The 16,487-nt window shown below is 35.2% G+C and overlaps 1 protein-coding gene across 2 annotated transcripts in view; it reads right to left on the bottom strand.

Moving 5' to 3' along the window:
- Positions 1 to 16,487, bottom strand: part of LOC126251308 (ABC transporter G family member 23) — a 341,716-nt gene that overhangs the window by 14,984 nt on the left and 310,245 nt on the right. For both annotated transcript variants that reach the window (XM_049951635.1, XM_049951634.1), the window contains 4 exons: positions 15,734 to 15,849; positions 12,942 to 13,012; positions 11,544 to 11,632; positions 276 to 452 (listed from right to left, as the gene is read on the bottom strand). In XM_049951635.1, coding sequence (XP_049807592.1) covers positions 276 to 452; positions 11,544 to 11,632; positions 12,942 to 13,012; positions 15,734 to 15,849 — 453 coding nt within the window. The remainder of the gene's footprint in view (positions 1 to 275; positions 453 to 11,543; positions 11,633 to 12,941; positions 13,013 to 15,733; positions 15,850 to 16,487) is intronic.

Genomic DNA, 16,487 nt, shown 5'->3' with positions numbered 1-16,487 from the left:
ACAGCTAATGCTGTAAGTGATGCTTACACACACACACACACACACACACACACACACACACACACACACACACACACACACACACACACACATGACCACAGTCTCTGGCTGCTGAGGCCCAGAACAGTTTTATCTGCTATACTGCTTTTACTAAGTACCATATATGTACATTTTTGATGGCACTTTGGTTATTTTTGTCACACTGAAAATATGTCATAATAGATCTGTACTTTAGAACATTTACATGTATTATAGTACATTACATAAGAACTTACCAAAACACATTCCACAGAATCCTGTCAGCATTGTAAGTGCAATCACAATACCCATGTTGCCCACACATGTTATGCCAAAAACAGGGAATGAAAATACAAGCACAAGAGCCGTTTGGCCACACATAACCATGAACTGTGTAGCTACATGTGAAAATAATATCTCGGTCACTGTAATACCTGAAATGAAGATAATATAATTTAGAAATGACACTTTCACACTAATGACATGTATGAGATTACTTCTGTTATAAAAATCCATGTGATCATTAAGGAAATGATCACAAAACAATTATGAAGAAATTGTACAAATACATTACCTATTGAAACAAAACACTAAAAAAATAGGCCAATTAGATTATTGCTGACAGCTATACAAACAGAAAAAGATTAAAATGGATCTTAAGTTTCTTTAAATTGTAAAATTAGTTCTTTCACTGTGGGGCAAATGTGTAAGGAGATAGCAACAGATACAGTTGGCAGAAAAACTTTTTCCAAACAGTGTGCCAGTATGGAGTGAAAATACTACTTCTTTTCCTCATCCACCTAGTTTTCTTTGCCCTCTGTTAAAGGATTTTTTTTAGAAAGCTGCCAAATCATGACAAAATACTTATTTCTAAATTTATGTGTTTTGTTACCATGTTGCAATGTTCCTATTGTGGCAGTTAGTAAACAGATACGGTAGATGAATTTATAACTTATGTGGTTATGCAAATTTGTCATAGGGCAATGGATACGAATAGTGCTCCAGAACCTCATGATACATATCCCACATTGCCACTGAGCAGTTATTTGGCAGGAGAACCTTGTATTTCTATCCCCTGTATATGTAAATAATATACAAGTAAACAAGCAGCAGTATTTGATATTCGTAACATTAAAAATAATGGTATTCATAGTGATTAATGAGAAATTTAGCTCACAAAACAGTTTTATAATTGCTGTACCAGTTTCCTAAAGTCACTGAAATGCCTTGTATCTTTGAAGAGTACAATTATTTCTGAAATTTATGGATGACAGCACATTTTTCAGAAGCAAAACTAGATTAGCTTAAAAAAAATAAGAATTTTCTAATCTAAAATAGTTTCCATAAATTGATATGTTGTGTTTTAACAAGTTATTGATTAGGTAAGGAATGTGAAGAGAGGACAAAAAAAATCAAGTAGAAACCCATGTTCTCCTATATTATATTATGTCAGTATATGACATTTATTTTGAGGTTGATTAAACTGAAATAAGATTCTTGTACAGTGTACATGATCTATTGCACACGAGGTTTCATTATGGATTTGATTTTAGTAAAGGAATTCAAGCAGACGATTACCACATTTAATTCAGACAGGTGTGCCACAGTACTTTGGCTAGTAACATTTGCACACTGACAGCTAATGCCTCATACACAAAAGATTCAATACGCTTCCAAAAATATAATCAAGAAATCCAGTGTCCAGATATGTGTGATTCATTAATGTATTGCATTATGATGTGGAATGAGTCATTTCATATTCTCATCGCAAATTAATTTGGCAGTGTGTCTGCATGCTGAACATTTATGAGATTTATTATTTTTTTAAATACAGATTGAGTTAGTAATTCCTACCCACCACCTTTTACACATTACAATAATAGAAATTCTACTATGGGATAGAGGGATTTATCAAGGAGAAACTTTTTCAGTTTGTTTTCAAATTTTACTTTGCTGTATGTCAGACATTTTATATCACTGGGTAAGTGAGCAAAAATTTTAGTTAGGTCATTCTGCACCACTTTTATGCTAAGGATAACTTTAATGTGGAGTCATAATGTCGGTTTTACTTGTGGTATTGTGATTAAGTACATCATTGTTTCATTTGAACTGCAGTGGATTATTTACAATAACCTTCATGAGGAAATAAATATACTTGTACCATGAAGGAGTAGTCAAAATGCCCAATCTCTTAAATGAAGTTTACAAGGTGAGCATCACATGTTATTCTTACAGCACATTTTTGAACAAGACCTTCTTTTGTAAAGATGAGTTTCTCCAGAACATTATTCTATATGGCATTATTGAATGGCATTATTGAATGTAGAATATGTCAACTTACTGATCTGTCTCTCACCTAGATTTGCAAAGATTCTAAGTGCAAATGTGGCTAGACTAAGTTGTTTTAGAAGTTCCAACATGTGCGTTTTGCAGTTTAAATTCTCATCAGTGTGGATATTTAAGAATTGTCTTACCATGTGTTACAGTTATCACTGGTGTGGCAACCACACATTTGCAGAACTGAATACATTGCATCTTTTTAAAACTGAGGGTGAGAGCATTTGCAGAAAACCTATCAGTGATACTTTTAAGGACATTGTTTTCCATTTCTTATTTTATTTCTTTCACTTTTACACATATGTCAAGATGGCATCAAGTTCGAATAGTCAGTCACAATACTCGACAAATAAAAGTAAAATTCGCGTAAATAAGTGTTGTAAATGTAACTAATATACTTAAAAGTGTAATACACAAATAGTGGAAATACGTGTTTAGCATGCTTTATAACATCAAAAGTTATGGAAAAGAGACAGCATACCAATAACATCTTACCAGCAAAGTACAATTTTACCTCGAAAAGTCTCTGGACTCTGTTATTGAGGAAAGTATGTGTGCAAGGGAATAATGTGTATCAAATCCAAAACTGTGTTTCATTCCACCTGTGTAAATGTGAATTCGAAACAAAAACTTTGGTTATGTATGGAAGACAAATTATGATTAAATTTGAATAACAAATAGTGTTCTTGTGAAGTTATTAATGTGCTCATTAATGAAGTGAAAGAACTAAAAAGTCAACTCGATGTTCTTCCTCAACAGGAGCAACAAAATGATAGTGAAATTCACAGAGAGAAAAAATATGTTGCTAAATCATGTGAAGATCAATGTTGTGTTAAAGAAACTGTGGCAAAAACAAACAATATATGGTGCCTAAAAAGACATTTAAAACAGCTGAGAGGCATTTCAAAAGATTGTTCATCAATTAGAAGAACAATCAACAGGTTTGAAGTTCTTCAAACAGAGGACGGAAATAATATTTCTGAAACTAGGCCTAATGTGAACAGTTTAGTGTTACAGGAGAGGCCACAGAGCAAACAAATGGTGGTAGGACTAAAAAATTCATCCTCCCAATGTAACACACTAGAAAAGGCTGTAGGTTTAAGTACTGACAAATCCAGTTTATTAATGACCAAAAAAAGTGTAGACAAGGACATTGTCACAAAAGTCTCTAAAATTGAGACTGATAATTATGGATCTGTATTGAAATTATGTGACAGTAACACTGTAGACAGAAGTGTAAATATTAATTATGAAAGCAGGGACACTGTGAAACGTAATGTTAATGGAACAAAAAAGATTCTACTGTTTTCAGATGCTCAAGGCAGACATTGTGCTTCAATTTTAAGGGAAACTCTGGAGTCACAGTTCAGTGTGCCTGCAATGATCAAACCAAATGCATTGTTTGGGAATGTGATCAAGGATGTAGACAAGTTAACAAAAGAATTTACTTTAGATGGTGTAATTGTAATTCTTTCAGGCTCAAATGACTGTAATAAAAACAGTAACAATCTTATGATTACCACAAAAAGATTATGTTCAGTAATTAAAAATACCAGAATTGTGATGTGTACAATTCCCTACCATTATGATAAACCAGAAAACAACATAGCAATCTATACACTAAATAGTGCAATAATGGACTAGGAAGGTGTGTACTCCAATGTCAGTGCTTTGGATGTGAATGCTATATTGCACAGAGGGCACTTCCTACAACATGGTACTTACTTAAATAGAAGAGAAAAAGCAAACTTTGTGCAAACACTGCCATATTAATAAGGTCCTGCTGGAAGGTAAAACATACCTTAAAAACAATTCCCCTACAAAAAGAAGTGAAGACATTAGAGAATTAGGCCTAGCAGTACCAGTAATAGTAGTATTAAATGAAAAACAAGAAACCACAATGGAAATGGTAAATACACTAGGAACAACAGCTACAGTATCAACAACAGCAGTAGTACAAAAATCAGATGCCACAACAGAATCACTATCAGGAGCAGAAGTCAGTCAAGCCACAGCAGGAGTTGTGGCTTCAATTCAAAAAGAAGTAACCACAAAAACAGCAGCAGTAAAAATATCAGATGCCACAGCAGAACCACCATCAGCAGCAGCAGCAGCAGCAAAAACATCAGCAGACAGTCAAGCCACAGCTTCATCTCATCAAGAATTAATCACAATGGAATCTGTGAAATCACCAGGAGCACTAATAGCAACAGTAGGCATAGTCACAACAGTAGCTGACAATATACCATCAGACATGGCAGAACCACTACCACAACCACCAGCAGCAGCAGCAGATGAATTAGCATCATCACTAATCCCAGTAACAAGACCAAATACTAACAGGGTGAGTAAACAGAAAACAGTGCTTTCCTCCCATCTAAACGATTTTTTAGTGGTGGGCCAAAGGGGGAGGAAGATCTCAAGGTAAACAGACTCAAGCACAGATAAAACACTTTTAATGTCCTTCACTGGAATGTACAATGTTTATTTAATAAGTTGGAAGTAGTGGAAGATGTCATAGAGACTTACCACATAGATATAGTCTGTCTCGTAGAACACTGGTTAAAGCATGATGAAATAGATCTATACTGCCCTGAGGGCTACACCCTAGCTGACAAATATTGTAGAACTAATAAAAATCATGGTGTGTGTGTGATATTTCAAAAAAAGGGATTAAATATGAACCAATAGCAAAAGTTAAAGCAGTATCCTTAGATTTTTTTTGTGAAATTGCAGCTGTTAAATTAACAGATTCAAATGTAACAGTTGTAGCTTTGCACTCAACTAAGACTGGAGGCAATTCAACAGATGATTTTGTTAACAAGTTAGTGTCTTTACGTGAGACAGTCTGTAAGTATAGGTGTAGGATAATAATCTGTGGAGATTTCAATTTGAATCTTCAGTTGTCGACTATCTATATAACTCATATGTAAATAATTTATTAAATTCTTTTGATCTTTATATGACAACCACTGAAATAACAAGGCCACATTATAAAAGTACAGGTACCTATATTGTCAATATAGTTGTATCAAATGAGTTAATGCATCTCAAGTCAGAGGTAATTAAGATCTGGGTATCTGACCACTGGCCACTATTTCTTAGAACAGATATAACAAGAAATTGTAACACTGGCTCAGTCCACGTGGCAGGAAAGAAAGTATGTGTGGTTAATTATGATAATCTAAATATGTTTAAGTATCATATTGATAAAAGTAATTGGTTGCAGGTTTATTGAGAACATGCAATAGATAAAAAGGTGGAAGATCTCATATCAACTCTTTCTGTATATGATAAGATGTCCTTTCCCATTAAGTTACTAAATAATAAAAAGTAAAGAGTAAATAAAGGATGAAAAGGTGTTGAAGATCAAGAGGGAATGTGATCAATATTATGACTGGTATAGAAGTACAGGTTCTCAAGTAATTAAAAACATGCTCACAGTGAAAAAGAAAAAATTAAGACATGCCTTAAAGGAAGCTAGGTATACAAAAAATGAAGATATAATACTAACATCTGAAAATAAGACACGTGCAATCTGGAAGATCATTAATAGTGAGTGCAATAAGAAAATGACTTCACAGGCTGAAAGCAGTAATCTTCACTGAGAAGGTGTAAGAAATAATAAAGGTGACTTGCACTTTCAATATAGCCACTGACCACAATTATTACCTGAGAAAAACCACAAAGCCTGAAAGTACATTCAGCTTTAAACTGTGTAATGTCTCTTGCAGCGGTCTCTCCACGATATTTTCAGAAATTTTATAAATTATTTAACTCAGTACATATCTCGAAATATCTCTTCTTATCTTACCGATTCCTAAACTTTAATATACGATGATTATCAATGCAAAGTAGTTTTAAGCCCTATTATTCCTTGGAGCGTCCATTTACTCCATGGAATAGCTTCTCTGCTATCTATGTCTTCTCTTATGAAAAGAATGAAGGAGATCTTGCCAATTAGCCGTGAAAGAAGGAAGATGTATATGTATGTATTGTTCAGCTAGTCACCATCTTGATGAGATTCTGTATGAGAAGGAATTTAATACATGAACTAAACTAAAGTAAGTGTGTTCGCGTATTATTTAACTGATTATTATTGACAGTGTCTGCTTAATACGCTGTGTTGCACTGGATCAGTGGGGAACGTCTGATTTACACTGGACGAACCTGCCGTTTTGTATGCTCAAGATATCCAGCTTATTACTTTCAATAAATAGGCTAACACGGTCTTACCAGCAGATCTCCGGTCTTCCCCATGTGATCACCGAAAGTTAATAATTATTATAAATGTTTTCAGGAGATCGACTGACAATTTTCGTCACACCGAGACTTCGAAATTGCTTCACTGCCTTATGGAATTTAAGTTAAGCTCAATTTAATCAGGATAGAACAGTATTGAACTGTGTGAATGTGATAAGCTTGCTTTGTGAATGAAAATTCCCTTAATATATGCATGTTTTTTACTATCCTGATCAGTGAAGCTAAATCAGGCCAGTGTGAGAGAGGTTTTTAAATTTTAGATACCACAAAAAATATTAAAACTGGTCAAGGTACGGGATGTTACTAATATACTGAAGAAAATGAAGAACAGTTTCAGTAATGATGTTTGTGGTTTAAGTTCAGCCATGTTAAAGTGTGATTCAGTTCGATTGCCAGGATTGATAACACATGTAGTAAATACATGTATATTGGAGGCTCAGTTTCCAAAGGGCCTAAAGTTTGTTAAAGTCACTCCAATACACAAAAAAGCCAGCCTCACAAGTTGTGATAATTTTAGGCCTATTTCAATTGTGCCCATCTTGTCTAAAGTGACAGAAGCTATACTAAATAATCAAATAGTAAAATACTATACATAAAAAAGGCAGCCTCACAAGTTGTGATAATTTTAGGCCTGTTTCAATTGTGCCCATCTTGTCTAAAGTGACAGAAGCTATACTAGATAATCAAATAGTAAAATACTATGAAGAAAACAAAATCTTCACTGATAGTCAATTTGACTTCAGATCAGGGTTAGGAACTGTTAAATCTGCCTTATCACTTTTAACACAGTGTGTGAAGTAACTAGAAAGCAAGCTAGTGGTTCAGAATAAACTCTTTGATTTATCAAAAGCTTTTGACACTGTGTCTCATGAAATCTTTCTGAACAAACTGCAATTCTATAGCTTTACAGGGAGTGCTCTGGAACTGATAAAATCTTATCTAAGTGACAGAGTGCAGAAGGTGGTTTTTAATGGTGCAGAATCAGATTACTTACCTGTGGGCATGGGCACCCACAAGGTTCTGTACTTGGCCCAAGTCTGTTTATTACTTATATAAATGAATTACTATGTAACAAAATTGGGCCCTCAACTAGGACTTACTTTTTTTCAGATGATCTTGCAGTCTGTATAGCTGCAGAAACAGCACAGAAGGTGAAATATGAAGCAGACCAGTGCACTGTCAAAGTTGAAAATTGGTGTAAAGCTAATTCCATTTGTGTCAACCAAAAAAAATACATAACCTGTATGTATCGTGGAATAATAACATTGAATTTGAGCAGAGCTCAAATGCTGTTAATTTCCTTGGAATCTCAACTGATTCAAAATTATCCTGGACCAGCCATATAGAAAAAGTGGGAAGCAACATTAGCAAAGGAATATTTACTCTAAGGAAGCTTCATCTTTGAATAAATGTGCCAGTACTTAAAGTGGTTTATTTTGCTTTAATACACAGTCACATTTCCTACGGCACAATAATGTGGGGACATTAAAGCAAGGCAGCTAATGTTTTCAAACTACGAAAGAAGGCAATAAGACTGATATGTAGCTTGGCACCCAGAGCTCACTGTAGGCCAAGCTTTAAAAAATTACAGATTATGACCCTACCATCAATATTTATACTACAGTGTGTAATGCATATTAAGGAAAACTATTCCAGTCATCAACAGTACGACATGCGACATAATTATAACACAAGAAACAAGCAGGACATAGTTACTTTCCAATGTAACTATAAAAATACACAAAAGTGCTTCCTACACAAGTCCATAAAAATTTTTAATGCCATACCCCAACATATCAGGGATCTTCCAACTCAACAATTTAAAAAAAGTAAAAGAATTTCTTCTTGAGCTCAGCATTTATAAAACTGATGAATTTTTAAGAGAGGCAAAGAATATGGTATGCCTACACTTTATGTGATCAGTTTGTATATGCTTCTATATCTGAGTAAGTCTGTAATTGTCTAAATTTGCTATGCAATATCAGTTTGTACCAGAAGTTTCTCTGTTTTGTATTTGTGTGAAGGTACTCTAATTACTTGTGGAATATTTATATTGTGTAATATTTTTCTTGTTTTTGTAATTATTTTTGTAACATTTATACTGTGTAATATTGACTTTCGTAATGCCTCAGATCTCTGAGGTCTCTCCAACAATAAAAATCAAAATCAAATCAAATCAAATATATATGCTTTGACTGATTACAATACTAGTGTCATCTGCAAAATGTACTACATCTACTTTTTGTACATTAGATGGAAGATCGTTTACATATTTGAGGAACAATTGTGGACCTAGGATTGAGCCTTAGTGCACCCCACGCATGACTGCTCCACAGTCAGAATAATGCTCCTGGACTACCTCGGTTGAATTACTAAGTGCAGCTTTCTGCATTCTTTTGGTTAGATATGACATTATCCATTGGTTAACTGTACAATCAATCCGTTAAAAACTTCAATTTATCTAGGGAAGATATGAAACAATTTCAGAGACTTTACTGGTCTCATACAGGTATGATTTTATGTATGTAGACTGACACGGCGAGCGAAAAAGTGTACCGAGGCCAGGAATCAAACACAGATCTCCTGCTCAGTAGGCAGGTGCATGAGCCACTAAGCCACCTTGGCACAGCAGTTCGCACAATTGCATGGATTACCCTGGCACACCTCCCTCCTCAATCTAAATTCTCACTGACGCCCCTATCTACTTTAAATTGTCCCTTATATATTAACAGAATTGCTGAGGCTCTCCATGTTCTGGAATAGCACTTCAGCATTGAACTAAATGGGGAATTCAGCCTGAAACCCAGTTGCTGGTACTAATTATAGAAATGAAATGACACAAATTCAGAGACTTTACTGGTATCATACAGGTGTGATTTTATGTTTATAGATGGAAGTGGTGAGTGAAAATGTGTACCAAAGCCAGGAATCAAACCCAGGTCTCCTCAATCCAAATTCTCACTGCCGCCCGAGTCTACTTTAAATACTCATTGCACATGAACAGAATTGCCGACGCTCTCCATGTTCTGGAATAGCACCTCAGCATCAAATGTAAATGGAGCTCCAGCCTGGCACCCAGTTTTTCAGGCTGGATCCCCCATCTACTTTCGATGCTAAGGTGCTAGTCCAAAACATGGAGAGCCTCGGCAATTCTGTTCATGTGTAAAGGGGAATTTAAAGTAGACTGGAGCAACAGTGAGAATTTGGATTGAGGAGGGAGGCACGGCGGGGTAATCCATGCAACTGTGTCAACTGCTGTGCTAAGGGGGCTTAGTGCCGAACACATCTGCCTAGAAAGCAGAGATTCAAGTTCCATTGCCAGCCTCAGTCACATTTTCACTAGCTGCTTCAGTCTATAAACATATAATTTATCTAGGAGAATACTGTGATTCACATCATCAAATGCCTTACATTGGTCACAAAAAATGACAACTGGCACTATTTTATTATTTAATCCTTGTAAAATTTGGTGAGATAGCATGTAAATGGCATTCTTAGTAGAGCAGCTGTTCTAAAATTCAAAGAGCATATTATTGCTACTCAGGTGAGATACTATTATAGAATATATCATCTTCTCAGGAGTTTAACAATGGCATATTTCATTCTCTGTGGAAAAACACCTAGAGTTAGTGATGTATTACATATTTCAGATGACATTGGGTTCATCATATGGGAACAAATCTTTCGTACTGTATTGGAATCACCATTAAACTAGATGAGCTTCCAATTTTGAAAGAATGTAAGAATTTCAGAAGGAGATGTAGGTGATACATTCATATGAATGAATTTTGTGAGAGTTGCTTTTTCAACATACTGCTGTAATTTTTTCTCTTGAACTATTTGTCCCTATGCTTTCTACCATATTTAACAAATGATTATTAAATTTATTTACTAGCTGTGACTCATCATTTATAGTCCTTCCATTCAGTTCAATAGTGATGTTATCCTTTTTATAGTTGGTTGTCTCATCTCTTGTTTCACTACATTCCATGTAGACTTAAATCTGTTGTCAGAATGACTGATTTCTGACATTAAATACATGTTCCTTGATTTTCAATAATTTTCCTTAGTAATTTCAAGTAGTTTTTTAGTGTGCAACTACTGAAAAACCTCTACTTGTTCTTACCAACAAATACATTTCCCTTTTTCTTTCACAAGATACTTTGATCCATCTAGTGATCCATGGTTTTTTACATGGTTGTTTAATGTCCTTTCTGATTAGCTTATGAGGGAAGCTATTTTCAAATAATGATATGAATTTATCATGGATCCAATTACATTTTATGTTAGTATTTGGTTCATTGTAAACTACATCTCAGGTCATCTCTTGTAACTATTCTTAAAAACATTTGTCCTGGAGTCATTGATTATTGTAACAGATTTTCACTGAGGAGTATCCCTAGTGTAAGTCACTATCTTATCAATACTAATTAATTGTATGTTATTAGGTAAACAGTCATTTTCTTGCTTTGAGCTTCTCAAAAGAGAACATTATCAATTAGGGTCCTAATGTCTTTAGCTGCCTGTGTTGGAAAGTTAATTACTGAGATCAAATTGTAAGATCCAAATAATGTTTCCTGATCATTTTTCCTATCAGAACCCTTTAGAAAATTTGCATTGATGTAACCACAGACTGGTAACTGCTTGATGATGTCTGACAAACAGCATATTAAAGAATCCAGATTCTTCATAGTGTTCTTGCTGCCATGTAACCTGCTACACTGTACTTATCAGAAATATTAAATGGCAGCTAATTTTCTCAGCATTTCTTCTAAACAGTATGAGTGTTATTATTCACTTTCTTATGTACCATCCAACAATGAAAGCTGATGTATTACACTGAGGAAAAGATTTCACCATTTTCCTCAGACAGTATATGCTACATAGGAGAAATAGAGAGCACGCCTACGTCATATAATCTTTACCTGCAACCAAACCCCTTTCCAGAAGACCATCATTTCTCTCAATTAACATTGCTCCAGATGTCAATGCCACAGACAGGAAGAAAATGATCCTGTGGATAGAAAGAAAAATAAAATAAATGTAAGCATGAGTGCGCACTTTGATTATTTATCAACTAATGTTTTACATCAACAAAAATAATCCAATTTTTCAAAATATAATGCAAGTTGATAGATAAAAAAAACTGCTCGCCAAGTGGTGGCAGGAGAGTATATATCTACACATTTATATGTGTGTTCCCCTGCCACCACTTGGTGTGCACAAATGTTTTATATTATTTTAAACCTGTTCTTAGCTACAGAGTTAGTCTGCAATAAAATCACTGTTTTGTCGGAGACTGCAACATTGTCATTTCTGAAATTAAATACATTCAATTTTTTTTAATGAATTATAGAGTGCAGCAATCAGTCATCCTTTTTTTTTCAGGTTTTATTTGGCAAATCCAGATTTCAGCAAGTGCCTGGCCATTATCAATGCACTATTTTCTATTCTCGATACATGTCAGTTGCCTGTTGTTCGGGCATCAGTAGGAGTGACGACTGATTGCTGTGCTCTATATTTTTTAAACCGTATCACAGTTGCTGAGTGCACCCACTTTCCTAATGGAAGTTAACCTGATGGACATTCAAATCGGCTTCTTGTTGAGCTCCTAATCATACAGGACTAGCCTGGTGAATGAGAACTTGCAGTGTGACATTGCACACCTAGAATGCCCAGATCACACCCTGGACTTGCATCAAATTATTCAACTGGAACTGCCAAATGATTACAGTCCTAATACTGCCATCAGAGAACATTCTTGATGTGTAGAGTGTATTTATTCAGCAGTGGGAGGAATATTTGAAAAACTGTGCTGGACACCAGATAGATTGTGCATTCCGTGTGCCATCAGTGGAGAGACACCATGCAGTGTAAGTCCCACTCCATAGCTCAGACCAGTTTTCTCATAGAGGCTAATTTTTATCCGAATCACAATGTTGTGTCACATTATTGCCAGGGGACTTAAAGTGCACAAGTTATCATCATGCCTGTTGTTATCCTGAGGATCTCTAAGATCTCTCATGAACCTATGCTACACATTATTATGACAAAGTAAGAAATGTTAGAATGTGCAGGAAAGTATTTATAAAGACAGCTTTTAACATTTTCCCGTGTTATGTCAAATATAGTTGAAAACCATGAAACCTGGCTGCTGTTTACATGCATCATGCAGCAGTCTGGTTTGTGAAAATGAATGAGATCTAGTCAGTGATAAGTTATACAATGAAGTTCAGTTTGTGAAATGTAAATGTAGTTTTTCTAAATATCCAGAGTTAGTAACAAATTAAAGAATCACCAAAAAGTTTTCAAATAATACTTACGTTAAGAGGACTCCAGGAGCAGCAAAGTCTCTGAAGTTTGGTATTATTGCACCATAAACAGGCTTCTCAAACTATGAAACAAGACAATGTAATTATTATGAGTTTTACATCAGTCACAATGCTACATAAAGTTAACAGTAATGGAGAGAAGAGAATAATTTACTTTTCATGTTCAACAAAGCAGGGAACTGCTAGTGCAATGCTGACAAACAATAAAATAAACAATAAAATATGATTACAGCTCCTGATGTCTTAACTTTTGGTGTATTTGGTTACATAATATAACTGGATGGATAAAAAAAAAAAAAAAAAAACTACTCACCAGGCAGTGGCAGGAAAAGACACATATAAAAGGTATTACGTATGCAAGTTTTTGGAGCCAATGGCTCCTTTTCTAGCAGAAGGGTTGAAGGAGAAGGAAGAGGGGTGAAGGAAAAGGACTGGTGGAAAGAGTCTTTCCTTCTCATCTGAGTCTTTCCTTCTCATCTGAGTCTTTCCTTCTCATCCCAAGCAGTAAGTCTCCTCTGACCCGGGGTTCTGGGTGACTTTTCCAAACTCTACCCATTACATAAACCTCACCAGTTCTTTTCCTTTACACCTCTTCATTCTGCCAGAAGAAGTAGCCACTGGCTTTGAAAACTTGCATGCATAATACCTTTTATATGTGTGTTTTCCTGCTGCCACTTGGTGAGTAAATTTTTTATCTATCCAATTACGTTTTCAAAAATGGATTATTTTAGTTTAATTTAGTTGAGAGGAAGAACAGGCAAAGTTGCTCAAAATCCTGAATCATATGGGTTATGACTGAAGTAAAAGAGTAAAACTAGCATTAATTTCCAAACAAAAGGGGCTTCTATGATTTGTACAACTAAATTCCCTCTGAGAGCTACAGAAAATACCAATATTAATTTTGATTTTGTTCAGCTTTGATGAAGCTTTATCGGTGAATTTAACCACGGATTTTTGTGCAGAGTAGCCTATCCATTTCTGAAATGAAAATTGTAAGTTGTTAATGTGGTATTGTATGAAACAAAATGATCTGTACTCTATACCATCTAAATATATAGAAAACACTGCAAAAAAGTAATTTTTATGACTGACACTGCTTTGTAATTACCTATTGTTTTACTTCTGTTTTGTTTCTGCATACAAAAATATCTTTCTTCAGACAGACAGTATTGACTAATATTTTGCTTTTTCTTCAACTCTTCCTTCGGTTATTATGTTTTCTGTGCATCCATTTCTACAGTACTTGCTCTTTCTTTACTCTGATATTCTACGGAATTTCACATTCTGGAAAGTTTCTTAATGTTGCACTTCTGTTTTTCAGTGTCTTTTGCTTAGTCTGTTTCTCTATCTCTCCCTCCACCCCAACTTGCCTTTATTGGCTATTAACACTCCATTTTTACTTTAAGTTTCCTATTTTATTGTGGTATTTATCTGATCTGTTTTTCTGCCTATGCACCAGTTATGCTGCTGCCACACAAGTTGCTCTCCTAATTGTGAGTTTATCTAGTATATTACCTTTTTATTAATTACCTTCATTTTAATTCCACATTTTCAAATTTTGAATTTTAGACCCTACGATATCAGTTCTCTTGACATTTTTATTGTAGGATGCCTTGCTGTCTGGGGCAGTCAACTCTATCACTCTGCTGATTTTATTACCTGCCAACAATTCCTTTGACAGAGGTTTTATTTTGATTTGATTCAGAATGTTAGGTTGTCCATTTAAGTCCAATCTGCATTTGCTATGAATAGACTGTGAGTATTTTTACTCATTATTTATTACATCCTTTCTTAACTTGAGGTATAACAATGCTGTTATTTTATTTTACATCTTCCCCCCCCCCCCCCCTTCTCCAATTAAAATGAAAACCTGAGGATGCAGTTATAAACTGCGAAACTGCTCATTTCAATAAAGGATCATTTAACAGCTGTTGTTCTTTATTGATCAAGATACAGTGTTCCTCAGTTTGCATGATGTGCTGTCTTCACCATGACATACATGATGTCTTCTCATAATTATAATAAAAATCTATAAGCATCAAATATCCACAGACACACACCTCATCTGTTTCAAATTCTTTTTTAAAAAAGAAAATAAGCATAGAAGAATGAATAAAAGTATTGCAGTCTTTCATCACTCAGTGTTCTGTTTTTGTATAACTAGTGAAGCAGCTTGGAAGAGGATAGACTGCTACTCACTGTGAAAATGACATGTTGGGTTGCAGACAGGCATAATGACATGACTGTTACACACTTATCTTTCAGCCAAAGCCTTCTTCATGAAAGAAGGGAAGTCACACACATGCATTCACACAAGCAGGTACACCTCATGCACACAACTACTACCTCCGGCCACCTTAGCTAGCAGTCCAGTTAAAGCAGCTGGAGATACTTGTCATGTGTGCTTGAGGGGTGCCTGCTTGTGTGAATATGTGTGACTGTCTTCCTTTCTTTTCTGAAGAAGGCTTTGCCAAAAAGCTAAGTGCATAATAGTCTTGTCGTCATACCTGTCTGCAACTCAACATGTCATTTTTATGGTGAGTAGCAATCTATCTCCCCCCCCCCCCCCCCTTTTTTCCAAACCAAACTTTCCATTGTTTGGTAAAACAGTTTGTTAGGAGTATTTAATGATAAGAAGATTTTTTCTCTTTTGCTGTTAACTACTAAGTAGATTACTAGGTTCAAATGGTGAAGAATGTAGGATTCAAACTGATAAAATTGTATTAAACCTTCAGAACTTAATCCATGTTTGTTATTAATTTGAAGGCTGGATTCTCACTTACCTTCAATGGCGTTTGTGCAAGATGTGGATTATAGTCACAGGCAGAAAGTATATCTTGTGAAAAATCCATTAAGGAGTATACCATATCCCTCCTAAGCATATTACCAATTTGCTGATCTGTCAAAAAACTCTTTATTAGTTAAGAATTACACTAACTCACTTTCTTAGTTTACTTATTTACTCTCTCTCTCTCTCTCTCTCTCTCTCTCTCTCTCTCTCTCTCTCTCTCACACACACACACACACACACACACACACACACACACACACACACACAACAAATTTTTTGTCTAGTGGGTAGTGAAGTCTATTCCCATCAGACTGTTCTTCAGTGAAATAATCTGCAATAGGATATTTTTAATCTCATGATTTATTTATTTTATTTATTTAAAAACAAAGATAATGTAACTTACCAAACAAAAGTGTTGCTATGTTGATAGACACACAAACAAACACAAACACACACACAAAATTCAAGCTTTCGCAACCCATGGTTGCTTCATCAGAAAAGAGGGAAGGAGAGGAAAAGACGAAAGGATATGGGTTTTAAGGGAGAGGGTAAGGAGTCATTCCAATCCTGGGAGCGGAAAGACTTACCTTAGGGGGAGAAAAGGACAGGTATACACTCGCACACACACATATCCATCCGCACGTATACAGACACAAGCAGACTTAAAAGTTTTTGGGCTAGTGCTAAGATTTTTGAGTTCTTGTGGTAGCTTATTGAAAAGGGATACAGCAGAATACTGCACTCCT

This window comes from Schistocerca nitens, chromosome 4 (genome assembly GCF_023898315.1).
Source record: "Schistocerca nitens isolate TAMUIC-IGC-003100 chromosome 4, iqSchNite1.1, whole genome shotgun sequence".
Classification (NCBI taxonomy): Eukaryota; Metazoa; Arthropoda; class Insecta; order Orthoptera; family Acrididae; genus Schistocerca; species Schistocerca nitens.
The sequence above is the reverse complement of the archived record's forward strand: the minus strand, read 5'-3'. Positions and strand labels throughout refer to the sequence as shown.